This window comes from Cricetulus griseus (genome assembly GCF_003668045.3).
Source record: "Cricetulus griseus strain 17A/GY chromosome 1 unlocalized genomic scaffold, alternate assembly CriGri-PICRH-1.0 chr1_0, whole genome shotgun sequence".
Lineage (NCBI taxonomy): Eukaryota > Metazoa > Chordata > Mammalia > Rodentia > Cricetidae > Cricetulus > Cricetulus griseus.
In genome coordinates, this window is record NW_023276806.1 from 71,947,650 (window position 1) to 71,962,168 (window position 14,519).

Below are 14,519 nucleotides of genomic sequence, written 5' to 3' on the forward strand. Positions count from 1 at the left end.
TTTATCTTAGTTGAATTCTTCAATCATAGAATATGGACCTCCTATAGAAGTATAAAAGTCACAACTGTTTTTTATTTTTGCTAAATATTACAATTTACAAATTCATCCATCTTCAAAACAAGTAATGTGCCCCATACCCCTTCCACCTACGATCCCAAATCTGCTTTCACCTGTGCATCCTGTTTTCCCTCCTCCCAGTCTCTAAGGTGGACTCAAGCATTCATCTCTGTGCTCGGTTGAAGTCTTATTCTCTGAAGCCATCACTAATTCCTTATCACCCAATATGCAAACTCTCTGCATCCCTGTCCCTGGTCTACCAGGAATATTTGGCACTCTCCCTCACACATGTTTTGCATTTAACTTCAGGGCATCGGTGGCCCTTGGGCCTCCTAGATTTGCACCTGTTGTTCTTTATGTCACGTCCCTTTTCTTTCCGGCCTATAAATGTTGAGTTGTCCTAAAATTTTTCCAGAACCCTCCTTTTTTCTTTGTATATACTTATTGACTAGCTAATTCCAGCAAGTCCTGTGGTGTCATAAACACACCTGTATTTATGCAGCTACTCTCCTGTGATCTGAATATTCTAACTAGCAACATGTAATCAATACTTTAAAAAAATTATTTACTCAGTCTTTCCCATTTCCATGAGTGGCTTTGCCATTCACCAAGTTGGTCAGTAGAACCTTGGGTTTTAGTATTTTTTCACCACACACTGACCCAACCCATCAGAAAATCCTGTAGCTTATTCCTCAGTATACACATGGAATTTGATGACCTGGCTCCACTAGGACCATAGCACCTTACTCCTTCTTCATAGCCCCATAGCACTATGACCTTCTCTGTTTGCTCTCAGATGTCTATTGCACACTCCACAGTCAAAGGTCACTACCTGTATTATAAGAGCTTGATAGTTTCCCTGCTGTCAATGCTCTGGTTTTACCTGTAGTGTAGGGTAATTCCCAAGTGTCTGTCTTGCCCAAGGAACTCTAAGGTTCTGGGCTTCTGTTCTTAGTTCACATGGTTTGCTCAGTCAGTTCTCTTGGGGTTTTGCTCCTAATTCATTTCATTACACACTTGTGCTAATCCGTCAGGACAATGACAGTCCTTCTGTCTCCTTACCCAGCCTGCAGGTTATTAGATTGACAGCTACTGGCTTTTCATGTATCCATGCTTACCTTTCAATGTCCCACTTTGCCCCTGGAGTATAAGGGCAGGAACTTGGCTTCATCCCTCAGTTATTCTCAGTGCCGACACTAGCCAGTGGCAACTCTAGGCATCTACAAGACACAGAACCACAAGTAGGCCAGAATCACTCCTAAGAAGCATGGAAATATTAATATTCCACTCTGAATTTTTTAACATTTTATGCTTCACTACAAAGTGAAATTCAGCGTTTTCACTTGGTTATTTTAACAAAGAAAGTATGCGTTGCATTGCTATCTAACTCTCTAATTAGTATGAATAAATAAATGCAGCTGGACAAATATTTGCTCAGAAAGAACTTTCTGGCTCTACTTGTAAACTTCTGAGACATGTGCTCTCCGATCATGGAGGGGAAAGGTAAGGTCTTGCCACCAAACATTTGTCTTGTGGCACCAGGAAATCATTGTTACTGTCAAAGAGTCCATGTATGTAAAAGGTTCTGTAGCAGGCTTGGCTAACAGAAATGAATTTTCCTTGCATAAAGTAAAAAGTCAGTTATTATGGAATATTGAATTCAAATAAAAGCTAAAAAAAGTAATTTAAAATGTATAATAAGAGTCCTGTATCAGCTATTTAGATTTAGCATTTTTCCTATGTGATTTAATTACCTGAGTTGTCTGCATAGAATCCTGATCAATGTGTTTAGTACTATAAAACATCTTGAATATTCATCCCTGTGGACAAGACAGCTTGTGTCTGAATAAGAGAGAAAATGTGTTTGCACATCATATTGCCCATTTTTTGTCTCTGATGGAAAACATTAGTATGGAAAGTAACAGAAAAGATTATAGAAGAAATTTTACTTTTTTAGACTTAAATTCTTATTTTCTCATTGGTCTAGGATGCTGTTTATGACTATACTCACCATAGTCTTATATGTTTCACATGCTAAGGTTTTTTAAATTTAAACCTTTAAGAACATAAAAATTCTGTATATTAATGGGATACTATGTGACGTACACTGTACACTTAAATTAGGGTAGTACCACATATCTCCTCAAGTGCCTGTCATTCCTTTATGGTAAAACATTCAAAACCCTTCCCTTCACCTTCTGGAAGGCACAGAACATCATAGCTGTGATCACCTTACTGTCCACCAGGGGGCTAGGACTCCTTACTGTGGTCTCGCTGTAACTCATTCCCACCTCTTCTCATTTGCTCTCAAAACCTTCATTGTACAATTTTTATGAAACAACATTCTTGTAGATGCCACATTGAGACCATATGACCATGTGGTGCTTTACTTTTTGGACCTGGGCTATTTCACTTAACATAATGATCACTTTCATCTTTGTTGCTACACACGTTAGGGTTTTGTAGCAGAATATTTCTTCATTCTTCGGTTGCTAGACCCTAGTTGCTAGTTGATGGCACATCTAGGCCAATGTTAACTGTGCTGCTGTGAACACAGGTATGCAGGGGTCTCCTAGGTAAGGTGACGTGTCAGGAGTAGGACTTCTAAACGTTTTGTCAGTTATCTCTAGTTTTTTGAGGACTCTCTGTACCATACCCATGCTAATTTGCCTTCACATTAGCAGTGGAAGAGTTGTTTTAGCCACATCCTTGTCATCACTTGCTCTCTCTATTCTTACACAGCAGCCATTCTTCCTGGCACAGGAGAGGACTAGCTGTGGTTTGGATTTGCCTTGCTGTGATGATTGGTGAGACTGCCCATTTTTTGTTTATTTATTTTTTGGCTCTTTGACTTTTAGAAAAGTCAACTTAGCTCTATTGTCCACTTGAAATAAGGCTATTCATGGGTCCTGGGGAGATGACTTGGCACTTAAGAACAGTGACTGCTGTTATTGTAGAGGTCCTGGATTCCATTCCCAGCATCCACATGGCAGCTCACCACCATCTGTAACCCCAGTTATAGATGGCACCCTGTGCTGACCTGCATGGGCACCAGACATATACATGGTTCACAGACACACATACAGGCAAAACACTCAAACATGTAAAATGAAAGAGCCCATTGATGTTTGCTTCTTAGCCCATTATCTGATGCATAGTCTGAATATTTCCTGGCATTGTGTAGGATGGATCTTCCTTCTGGTGACTGTCTCGTTGGCTGAACAGAAGTATTTCATTTTGATGTAGTTCCAGATTTTTGAAAACATATTTTGCATCATCAAATCCATACTGTTGGAATTATATTTTTAAAAAAATCAAATAACTTTTCTTTTATTAGCAATTGAAATGCTAAATTTCTTATGACAAAATAAATGGATTTTAAGTCATTGAAATTTTTGTCAAAGTCAAAGAAAGTCATTGAATATTTTATTAAAGTTTGCCAAAATAATCAAAGTTTGCAGGCTGTCAAGTTTGAGTTATGAAAGGACCCCTTCTCTCTTCCAGGGACCGCAGTATATCCCTCAAAAAAAGTGTTGGCAGCCAGATATGCCCGAAGGCAGAGAGCTACATCTGTTGGGAGACTCCATTTAATCTCCAGGTAACACCTACCTCGCTTGGTAGCTGGACAATACCCCATATTGGTAATTCTTGGGTGGTTTAGAACTCAGCTCTCCTAAGTTCACAAACATGCAAAATGACCTCCAATGCAGCCCATCTACAAAGTGGACTCTATGTCACAGTAGACTCTAAGGTTGAGGCAGAGCACTAACTGCTATGTGTTCCTCACTTTGCAGCAATTTGTAGGTACAGAGTGACATATCAACAAGCCCAAGTCCCCCAGATGACACTCTCCCGGAAGGTCATATGAGATAGTTCATGGCCATAAGTGACTGACTGCATGGGGACGCTGGTTGAGGACGCTGTAGAGTCTGTGTCTATCAGAGCACTCTCACTCATGTGTGCATCTTTGGCACATCAATTGGGAATTTCTGGGAAAGAAAATGGAACCAGGAAGCTTTGTAGATCTGTTTCATTTGGAACTTCCAGGGTCAGTGCTGAGAGCTGTTTGTTTAGGAGATATGGTCAGTGAGATTTAAAAATAGAAAATTTACCTGGGCTACTATTGGTTGTTGCCAAGCACCCTTCCCATCCATCCCTCCTGTCCCTGTCTGCCTCCTCAGGTCTATGGTCATTTTGCATGTACAGCAGGAAAAAAGGCCAAAACTAAAATAAAATTTCCTTTTCAGAAAACTAGATGGTGGGAGTGAATACACTCGGATGGGTTACATGTGAAATACAAGACTGAAAATGTGGCTCCATTGTAGAACAATTGTCAAGCTTAAAGAGGCCCTTTACACACACACACACACACACACACACACACACACACACACACACACACACACACACACACGCTCGCATGTATTGAAGGAATGGCATATGTGACTTGATAGTGAAGAAGAAAAGGCTTGGTGACAGAATATCTAGGGAGAAGCGACATACTAAATGTGTGGCACTGAAGACATTGTTTTAAAAGATCCACATGATCTGTGATGACTTTGGCCTCATAGGTAGCCTGTAGCAAGGGAGGGCCTTTGTATAACACCTCTATCACAAAGCCTGAGGGGCTTTCTGACATTCTAATACTTAATTTTCGTCACTTTTCACTTGCATATATGAATTCAGTGAGGCTTACCATCATTATTATGGATATTTACTATAGAGATATTGGCTATCCACTTATGACACTTTAAGGACAAATTACCTAGAAATAAATTGTAGGTACAGCATAAAGTGATTAAAGGTATGTTATTGTGGAAATATGTTGATGAATTGTTTAATAAAAAAATCCAGTTACCAAATGGTGGCTTGATCTCATTTTTATTTCAATGATGAAATAAACATTCTAAACACACATATATATGTATATACACTTAGATAACATAGACACAGAGGGAGTGGTGAGAGACAGAGACCTAGAGAAGTGGAGGAGGAGCTCCCTCCGCCACCCTCTTACATCCAGTGACAGAATACTCCAAGGAAATAAAGACAGGTTAACTTCAGTGATCACAGAGAGATGGAACACGTCAACCTCACTAATCTTCATTTTCTAACCACTTAATAATGATGTCACATTTGCAATCTTTACAGTAAAATCAGTTTCATATCCAAGTCTTACATTGAAAATCACTTCCTGTCCACTATTCAATTCCTATAAAAGATATACCAACACGACATATTTTATCTTTAGCTCACATTTATTAACACTTGGCTTACAGCCAATAAATTATAACACCCAATAAAATCAACCATGAGTTGCTACCTTTAATAAATTAAGTATGAAACAAAAGTGTATTACTAAGGAGCAAGCATTAAATATATATCCCCCAGTAATCCCAAAGACACCCTAATTTCAGCACCAAGAATTTCACATACTCTTGTTACCCTTACACAGTTACCACTCTATGTAGCATAGCATTTCAAACTAGCAGTATCACATGACATTTTACAATAAAAGGGCTTGGAAAAGCTTCCAGTTCAGCACCCACATAGTATTTCATTATCCTATCAGTCAGTGTAACTAGGGATAAGGAAAAAATCAATAACACATTTGCTTTCTGTAGAATGGACACATACGGGTTTTTAAATGCCTTTTAGTACAGTATAATTGAACTAAGAGTCAGGATTAAAATAGGCAACTTTGTTTTCTGTACTATCTTACTTTTCAGAGGGATTCTGACTAGCATGCACTTTCCCCTATTTTGTGAAGCCCCCTTTTTCTATTGTGTCTTGGGCCATGACTTAGGATTTAAGAAGTACCACTATTTTCTCATATTTAAACAGCAGTTTGAGCACCCAAACGGCTGTTCTCCTGGAAAGCTGGGAGAAAAGGGAAACAGGAGAGAGCAACAGTCAGCTACAGGAGCAACAACCACAGTTAACCAAAGTTGGTGTGAGCATGTTAGCAGGCTACCACAACTGGGGAATGATGGGCAAAGGGCTTGCTGTCAACCTGAATGGTAACATTAGGCATCTGAGGTTGGAAAAAATGTTGGACATTAGATTATGCAACTTGGAAATAGAATCTTGTCCAGGTTAACAGCTACATCACTCCAAGGAGCATCTAACTGTGGCTATCAAGCTCCTACAAGGTACCTCTTTGGCAACAGTAAAAAAACATCAGCTGTCCTAAAACCTAAAACAACTAGTGAGCCATCACCTTCAAGAGTCACACTCACATACATAGACTACTGGAATACCATTACACTGAGTTGTTCTTACTCTACTTCCTTAAGGAAACAGTAATTCTTCCACATTGAAAATATCGTATTATTGGACCAAACCAAGCCCTCTGAAGATGGGTGCCAGTTAGGAGTCCTGGGCAGTCTATGGGTCCTCTAACTGTGGAACCAGTATTTACCCTAGTTCACAAATGGACATTGGGAGTCCATTCCCTATGGAGGGATGATATTGCAGCCCAGATACAAGGAGGAGGGCCTAGGCCCTCCCTGAAATGATGTGACAGACTTTGATGATCACCCATGGAAGGCCTCACTATCCTTGGGGAGTGGGGGGGTTTGGTTGGGGGAGAGGTCGGTGAGTGGCATGGGAGGGAGACAGAAGGGGGGATTGACATGTAAAACAAGATTGTTTCTAAATAATAAAAAGAAAATATTGTATTATTCCTTTTGATACCTGTGATATGTTTTTGCTGTTATTATGGAATTTACTTTCATGTAAGAGTTTTTTTTTTCATTATAATAAATTAATCTATATCAATATTTGGTACTTTTTAAGGAAATATGGGAAATTCTTATTTCTTAAATAGGCAAATACATTAAGATAATCTTACCAGGCTTGAGTCTTCCCTCTGGAACTCATACTGGTACATTACAGAATTGGTTTTCACTCACTGTCCAAAGTTCTGCATTATTTTTACTACAGGAGAAGGGGTAACTGTATTTAACTAGATAAACTTCATAAGACTTAATACAGGTTGCTGTAAGTTGGGGAAAGGCCTATTATTTACTCTATAACCATACTCATCCCAAATCACATTTGAGGGAATGACATTTTGGGCCATTGGGCACATCTTCACTTGTCACTTAATTCTCTTCAGAAACAATCTTAAAAACCAGTATTCAGAGGTCTTCTCAGACAGTCCTGCTCCTGGCAACACCTGACTGTAACTGGTACACCAAAGATGGACCAGAAGACTGAGTTCTTCTGTATGTTAAAGTGTGCCAAATAACTACTGTACTGCTCACACCACATTGATCTCATCTCCATGAAGTAGGGACTGTGGTAAATAAATACGATACTATTTACTGAGTCCTTATGTTCCAAAACACTTCACGTTAGTTTTGTCATCCCTTTCTCATGATTTATGAGCTAACAACAACAATACCACACTGTACAAAGTGAGCATGGAAGAACTACACCTTTGTCTGATCTTCCTTTTCATTTCTTACAATGTGCAACCCCCCCCCCTTTTTTTTTTATCTCTACCTATTTAACAAGAAGCCATTATCAGTATATTCTGGCGGGTGTGGTTGCTTCTGGGAAAACACACAAATTGGAGTCCTGAATCCCATCTCGACAGCACTCGGTTGATAATCTTGCAGGGACCACTTCTGGCAGTATCAAAGACTTCTAGCTTCATCTGTGCATGTCTTTGGTGTGCTCTGTAATGCTACAAAGTAGCTCATGACTTCCTCTTTTGTGCACATGCCACATTTGGGTCTCACACAAGCTCCTGGCTTTATTGATACCATGTTTGTTGAACATCTGAAATCCCATAAACCCTCATGTCATTTTATACATCTAAGGAGGGCTAGCATCTGGAGGCACTAGGAAAGGAGCATGTCTCACCAGCAGTGCATGATTTACACCCTGGGAATGACAAGCACTTGCAAGGCTGATTAACGCAGAAGTCAGCCACAGTCTCTGAGGTCACACAGGTCTCAAGGAAGAGGGTGACAGTGGGTTTTGGTCCCACCACTCGTGTTAGCTGTATGGCAAGTTATTTTGGACTTTATAAGCCTCGATAAAGCTAATACCACCTACTGTGAATAATTGTTAAAAAGTTGACAAATCACATTTGTGAAGATCCAGCAGAGATGATATAAGAAGCTTATGAACAGTAACAACTATGTTTTCCATGGATTGTCTTTGCATTGCATTGTTGCCTAGAGCAGCATTCCAACAACTGGTCTGTTTTAAGAGCTGACCAGTCAAGTAGCAGACCAGTTCATACAGGGAGAAGCATAGGACAAGTAAATAAATAAATAAGTTCTTGAATATTTTTTACAAACTTACTTTCTTATTCAGCTGCTTCTTAACGCAAGTTGAAATACTCTAAGATTAGTTAAGAAGGTTGGAATTGCCTTCATGTATCTTTATAATTGTACTCTAGGAAGAATTTTTATAATGACCCTGAACCCCTATGAAATTGTCCCAACTACTTTATAAGACACCACCACCATCAAATTGATGACTTTTGGTGTTAACCAAATAACAAGCAAATTGAGATCCAATTTAGAAAGAAAAATTTCAGAAGTGAGCCCATTCTAGAAGTGGCTATGATTGTCAGGTAAGCCTCACACAGGCAACACACACTGAGATGAAACCATAAGGCAAAGTTCTTAAAGTGACTTGCTGCCTAGAGCTCTGTGGCCTCAACTGAGTGTGATTCTAACTTGCAAGCAAAGCAAAGATGCTGTTCTGAGCTGAAGATCAGGTTAGAAGAAAGAATACGTCCATCCTCCCCAGGGACCGTTCATCCCCAACACCAACCAAGAAGCACAAGCTTCCAAAGACTGATTCGTTCCTATGACTGTGGTATCTAGATGGCATCCTTCCATCAGTGGGATTAAACATGCTTTAAAAAGACACAGAACTCAGTGACGGTGACCACAGATCACCTCACTTCAGGAATGGTTAGGACATGATAAAGCTTCATGCAGTTGGATTGTCCCAGCAATCTGATTGGCTTCTTGTCTGAGGCAGTTTATATACACTTGAGAAAATTGCTTCCACTGATTAAACTGCAAAGTATCTCTTTCATGCTCAGCAGAAGTTCCTGCAGTTAATTAAAATAGATTCTTCTTACCACAAATAATGAGATGGATGCTTTGAAATCCATGGGTAAAGTTGTTGAACTGATAAATCAAGAGCCTGAATCGTCATAATACTTTAGAGGGCACAGTTCTGCTTGGAGGGCTCCACGGAGGGTGTGTCTCACTTTCAAGGTAGGAATGACGCTTCTTTTGTTTCCGATCAACTCTTTCCTGCCTTTCTTTCTTTTCCTAAGGGGAGAAAAAGATAAAAGGAAAAACAAAAGAACAACCAAAACATCCCAGAAAAGTCTTCCGCTTATATACACTATGTGAACTTGTTACTGAATTGAATTGCTGGAAGAAAATAATTCATTACAAGATCTTTGTATACAATTTCTTGTTTAATTGGTTATGAAGAAAAGTAGCTAGGGGATGTTGCTGATTTGTATGAGCATGAACACATTTACTATTAATAGGTATCAATGTCACATTTTGTTTGCTTGTTTTTGAGACAGACACCCATAAGCTTAGTCTAGCATCACGTTCGCTGTTTAGTGAAGGAGGACCCTGGACTCTGATCCTCTAGTCTCCTCCTCCACACAGCTGGGATTAAAGGAGTGAACCACCATGCCTGACTTCATCTCACTCTTTCAAATGTTGAAAGTTACAGTAAAAATTATTATTATAATTATTCCAACTAGCCTTGGAAGCTCACGCTTATAATCTTAATTCTCAGGAGGCTCAGGCAAGTAGACAATGATGTTGATGCTAGGAAACGGAGGATAAGAGGAAGAATAGGAACAGAAAGGAGGATGAGCATAGAGACAATAGGTGAAATGGAATGGACAGGCATAATCGAAGTACTGGGGAGACTAACAGAGAGGCATATCATAAGTTGGAGGCCAGCTTTGTCTACAAAGGAAGACTCTGAATCAAACACCAAAACAGATCATCTGTAACTGAGTGTGCAGTTTTTATCAGAAACATCATGAATGTATAAAGTTAGTGGTGACCTTCAGAGGGTGCATTTCGAGGAGACCTGCAAGAGGAACTTCCGACTGTGCCATGGCAACACAGGACACTCAAATTCTTGAAAATCTAGTCTGGCGTTTTATTTTTTATTGAGCTTGAGCACATTTTAAAACAATTTGTTGCCCTTCCTGTGATTTTTTTTTGTACAGTTATTTGACTTATCTAACTGTATAGATAACAGTACTTTTAACTTTTAGTAGTATGAGTATTTTCAAATAACATAATATTTCAAATAATATAATATTGTTTTGGTATGATTTTGTTTATGTTATTTTTAGTGTTAGCAGTTACACAATGCAGTAAGAAATAATTCAACTACAGAAAACTGTGTAATTAATAACATGTGATTTCCCACTGAACATGACCTGAGCCCTAGAGGCTCTGTGTCAGCTCCCTCATCATGCCTTCCCTGTTCCCACCCTTTTGGTAGTGCTTACATATGTCCAATTTCACCAAACCACCATTTATTCTCATAAGCAGCTGTAGGAACCGACATGCCCACCAGCACCTACACTGAATTTTAGATTATTATGTTTAGATTATTATTATATTTTCATTTGATAGCATAACTTTACTCCTTGATGACTCTGAGCATTAGAGGGTTAGAAGGAAATCAGATCTGGGTGACAGATGCACATGGAGTTATGTTTTCTTTTGATTTGTCTGATTGTATTTTCTATTTATTGCATTAATCCTTTTGGCATATTTTTTTCTTCTCTGAGGCAAAACTTTGAAGTCTAAATATCAAAGGAACTACCCAATAGTAATTCTCCTGCCACCACTAATTCGTGCTGCTCCTCACATCACATCCTTACATGAAACAGGTTTGGAGGTGTCTATGGGGCTTTCATTCTGGCACCTTGCAACCTTGGTTTTTGTTTCTTCATTCAAATGTCAAGCACTCAGCTTCTATTTGGGGTCAAACACAGAGTGCTTATCAAATCTGAAGACACACACAGACACACACAGACACAGACACACACAGACACAGACACAGACACACACAGACACAGACACACACACACACACACACACACACACACACACACACACACACGCATACAACTATACCGAGGGTCAAACACAGAGTGCTTATGAAATACACACACACACACACACACACACCACACACACACACACACACACAGAGAGAGAGAGAGAGAGAGAGAGAGAGAGAGAGAGAGAGAGAGAGAGAGGAGAGGGAGAGAGAGGGAGAGAGAGTGAGTTTCTGTTGCTCAGACTTTCAGAATGGACAGGTAAGAAACAAATATTAAAACCATAGAATCCAAAATTGTGTGAGTTTCTTTGAAACAAAGAATAAAAGGGTACTATACTCCCACAGAAAAATGGATTAAAGGAACATTCATCTAAAGTGACACAAGTTGGGAGAAGAAAACATCTGTAGATTCAGTGGGAGCAAGGTTTCAAGCCGAGGATTTCAAGTGTCATGTCTCAGAAGAAGCTGGGAAAAAGCTGGTGATGCTGGAGAAAACAAAGAGAAGCCACTGTGACCGAAGCTTGCAGGGAGGGAGAGAGGCCTCAGAGGAGAATAAAGGACTCCAGTAACACAAGACCGTAGTAAAACAAATAATGCAGGTAAAAAATGCAACTTAGGACATAAACAGAGAAGGGAGTAGAGGGCGGGCACAGAAGGAGGCTGTGTGTGTGTGTGTGTGTGTGTGTGTGTGTGTGCGCGCGCGCGCGCACAGGGAGAGGGAACCAAGATCATGGTAAAAGTTGGTTTGGCAAAACCCAGATTTTCTAGTTTGGCTTTGGTTGTGCTGGAGACAGAAAAGGTGGGGGAGGCTGGAAAGAGTGAGGAATCCCAGAAGTGAAGAAAATCAGAATATGAGGGACCAGAGCTAGAAGGGGATCCTGACTAGAGATTTCATTATTTGATTTTTATTTCTGATTAATTTCTGTGATCTATGCGTCAGGTAATTCAGGGAGATAGAAAGAGGGGAGGCATGATATATTTCTATTTTATTGCTTCACTAGAGGATTAGTGGCATTTCCTATTATTATTGAAGTGTTATCGTTCATGTCTCTCCATTATTAATTACAGCAGGTGACTCTGAGCCTCTTCCCATTTATACTTCTTTTGAAGAAATGTCCACTTAGGGGTTAATCCAAAATCCACACATTCATCTAGATACATTTTACTTGGTATCTCAACAGCACTCACTCTTCCATCTTGAAACTTGGATTGTCTCTCTGTCTGTTTCTCTGTATGTGGTTTCCTCCTGTATGTGGTGTCCTCGCATTGCTCAGAAAAGAGCAGTTTCCATGAGACCCTTAAGCCACCCTGTCTCTGTAGGCTGATGACCCGGGGAAGACACCAGAGTGGGTGCTGGCTGTCTGCATCTTTTGTCAGTACATTTGAAGATTGAGAAGAGTCATGAAAACAGTATGGCAATGTAAGATTTCCACTCACAGACGATGTTCATAAGGCAGGGAAAGTGAGGAGAGGTCTTAAAGCTCATAGTCTTGCTCTGTGAGAATGTCTGAACGCTTGATACTCCTACTGAAGCAAAGGGGAACCTTTTAAAACCATGCAGAGGAAAAGCTGTCATTAGCTTACTTGCACCAGCTATGTTTCTTTTTCTCCAACCTACCTTTCAAGAGAAAACCTGAAACAAGTGACATCTTACTAGTAGATGCTGAATAGCCAGGAGTACAAGTAGACAGTCATCACCTTCACTATCAGGCAGCAGGAATCAACAATGTCACCGTAAAAACAACTAAAAGAATTTAGGGACGGTTTCTGTCAGTTGTGGGGATCTGGGCTCCTTCCTTCCCTCTCCTGCCTTCACCATATGTTCTTCTGCCCGCAGAAAGCGTAATGTAACAAATGGGTGGACAGTGTGGTGTCTGTTCCTGCTCTGGAGAGCACTCAAGAATGGAGTTTTCCTGCACAGGGCAGTGTGCTAGTTGTTGCTAAGGCTTTGAGGAATAGACTGAAGAGAATGGGAACATGCTAACACCCTGTAGTCTACATAGTGTGGCATGGGCACAGAATGATGGCATGGCCACCAATGGGAATGCTACTCCATTTTCAAGAAAATGTGGAAACAAAATAGAAAATTCTAACAATGATATTCAATTGCCCAAGTGATATTGGCATAGACTTTTTCAATATGGGAAGCATTCTAACTTTTTTTTTTTTTTTTTTTTTGGTTTTTCGAGACAGGGTTTCTCTGTGAAGCTTTGGAGCCTATCCTGGCACTCGCTCTGGAGACCAGGCTGGCCTTGAACTCATAGAGATCCACCTGCCTCTGCCTCCGGAGTGCTGGGATTAAAGGCGTGCGCCACCAACGCCCAGCACATTCTAACATTTTTAAAAGGATCAAGCATTATGTAAGAGTTTAATTTAAAAGATCAGAATGAAACACTGAGTGCTTCAAATATTGCACTCTTTATTTTTAAAGACAGGAGCCTATTATGAGCTAACACTGATCACCCAATTTTATTGTTTCTCTGCATGGGATTGTCATGAAGCATTGCAAGAGTCTACAGATGATGCAAACGATACTTTGTTTTTCACAACCAGGGCTCTGTTGACTCAGAGAGAATAGACACCTTTATATCACCACTTTCAGGTCATTCCTACCCAAGAGCCTTGTGCCGGCTGCATTTCCTCAAGGCTTGGGCTTCGGGGAGTTCTATAGTGTTCTTTAGGTTGGTCTTAAATGATTATTCGCTTAACTCTAAATGCCTTATCATATATTCCACTTTTAAGCTGTTCAATTTGGTCTTCTATGCTCTTGGAAGTGTTAATCCTAAAATTGTATGCAAATCAGGGAAGCATAGTGAAAAACACCGTGAAAGAAGAAGTGTGGTGGGAGAATCAACAAGATCTACACATGACACGTGAAGCCTGTAAGGAAACTGACTGGTACTAGAAAAACTGACTGGTACTAGTCTCATTCCATATATAATGAGACTGGCCAATGGAGCACAAAGTCAAGAATCAGAACCCCAAACCCAGGGATCTATTGCAATGATGAGCTCTTAAACCATCATGAACAGATTCTGGTTTGTAAAACACACATCCTGGAAAAGTTAAGTTGGAATCAAATTTCTCATCATGTAAGAAAATAACTTGAGGTCAGGGAAAATGCTAATACATTGGGATATTGGAGCTGTAAAGGAATGAGAGAGACCCAGTAGCTTTAAACTATGGGGAAGGTCTTTTCACCTAGGTGTGAGAATCAGAGGTCAAAAGAAAAGACAGAAATCCAAAATAAAACTGGAATTGACACGGCCTAAGGCACTAGTAAACAATGCTGGCAAAGCAAGAATCGAGTGGGTGAAACGGTTGCATCTTCTACTGGAGACTGTAAGTGAATTTCCCTGCTACAGCAGCTTTTA

At 40.0% G+C, this 14,519-nt stretch overlaps 1 protein-coding gene across 2 annotated transcripts in view; it reads right to left on the minus strand.

Annotated features, from left to right (window-relative positions):
* Positions 1-6,540: 6,540 nt before the first annotated feature.
* The window catches only part of Map9 (microtubule associated protein 9), a 32,308-nt gene continuing 24,329 nt past the window's right edge, over positions 6,541-14,519 (minus strand). For both annotated transcript variants that reach the window (XM_027392936.2, XM_027392937.2), the window contains exon 14: positions 6,541-9,365. In XM_027392936.2, the coding sequence (XP_027248737.1) occupies positions 9,243-9,365 (123 nt within the window). In that variant the 3' untranslated portion in view covers positions 6,541-9,242. The remainder of the gene's footprint in view (positions 9,366-14,519) is intronic.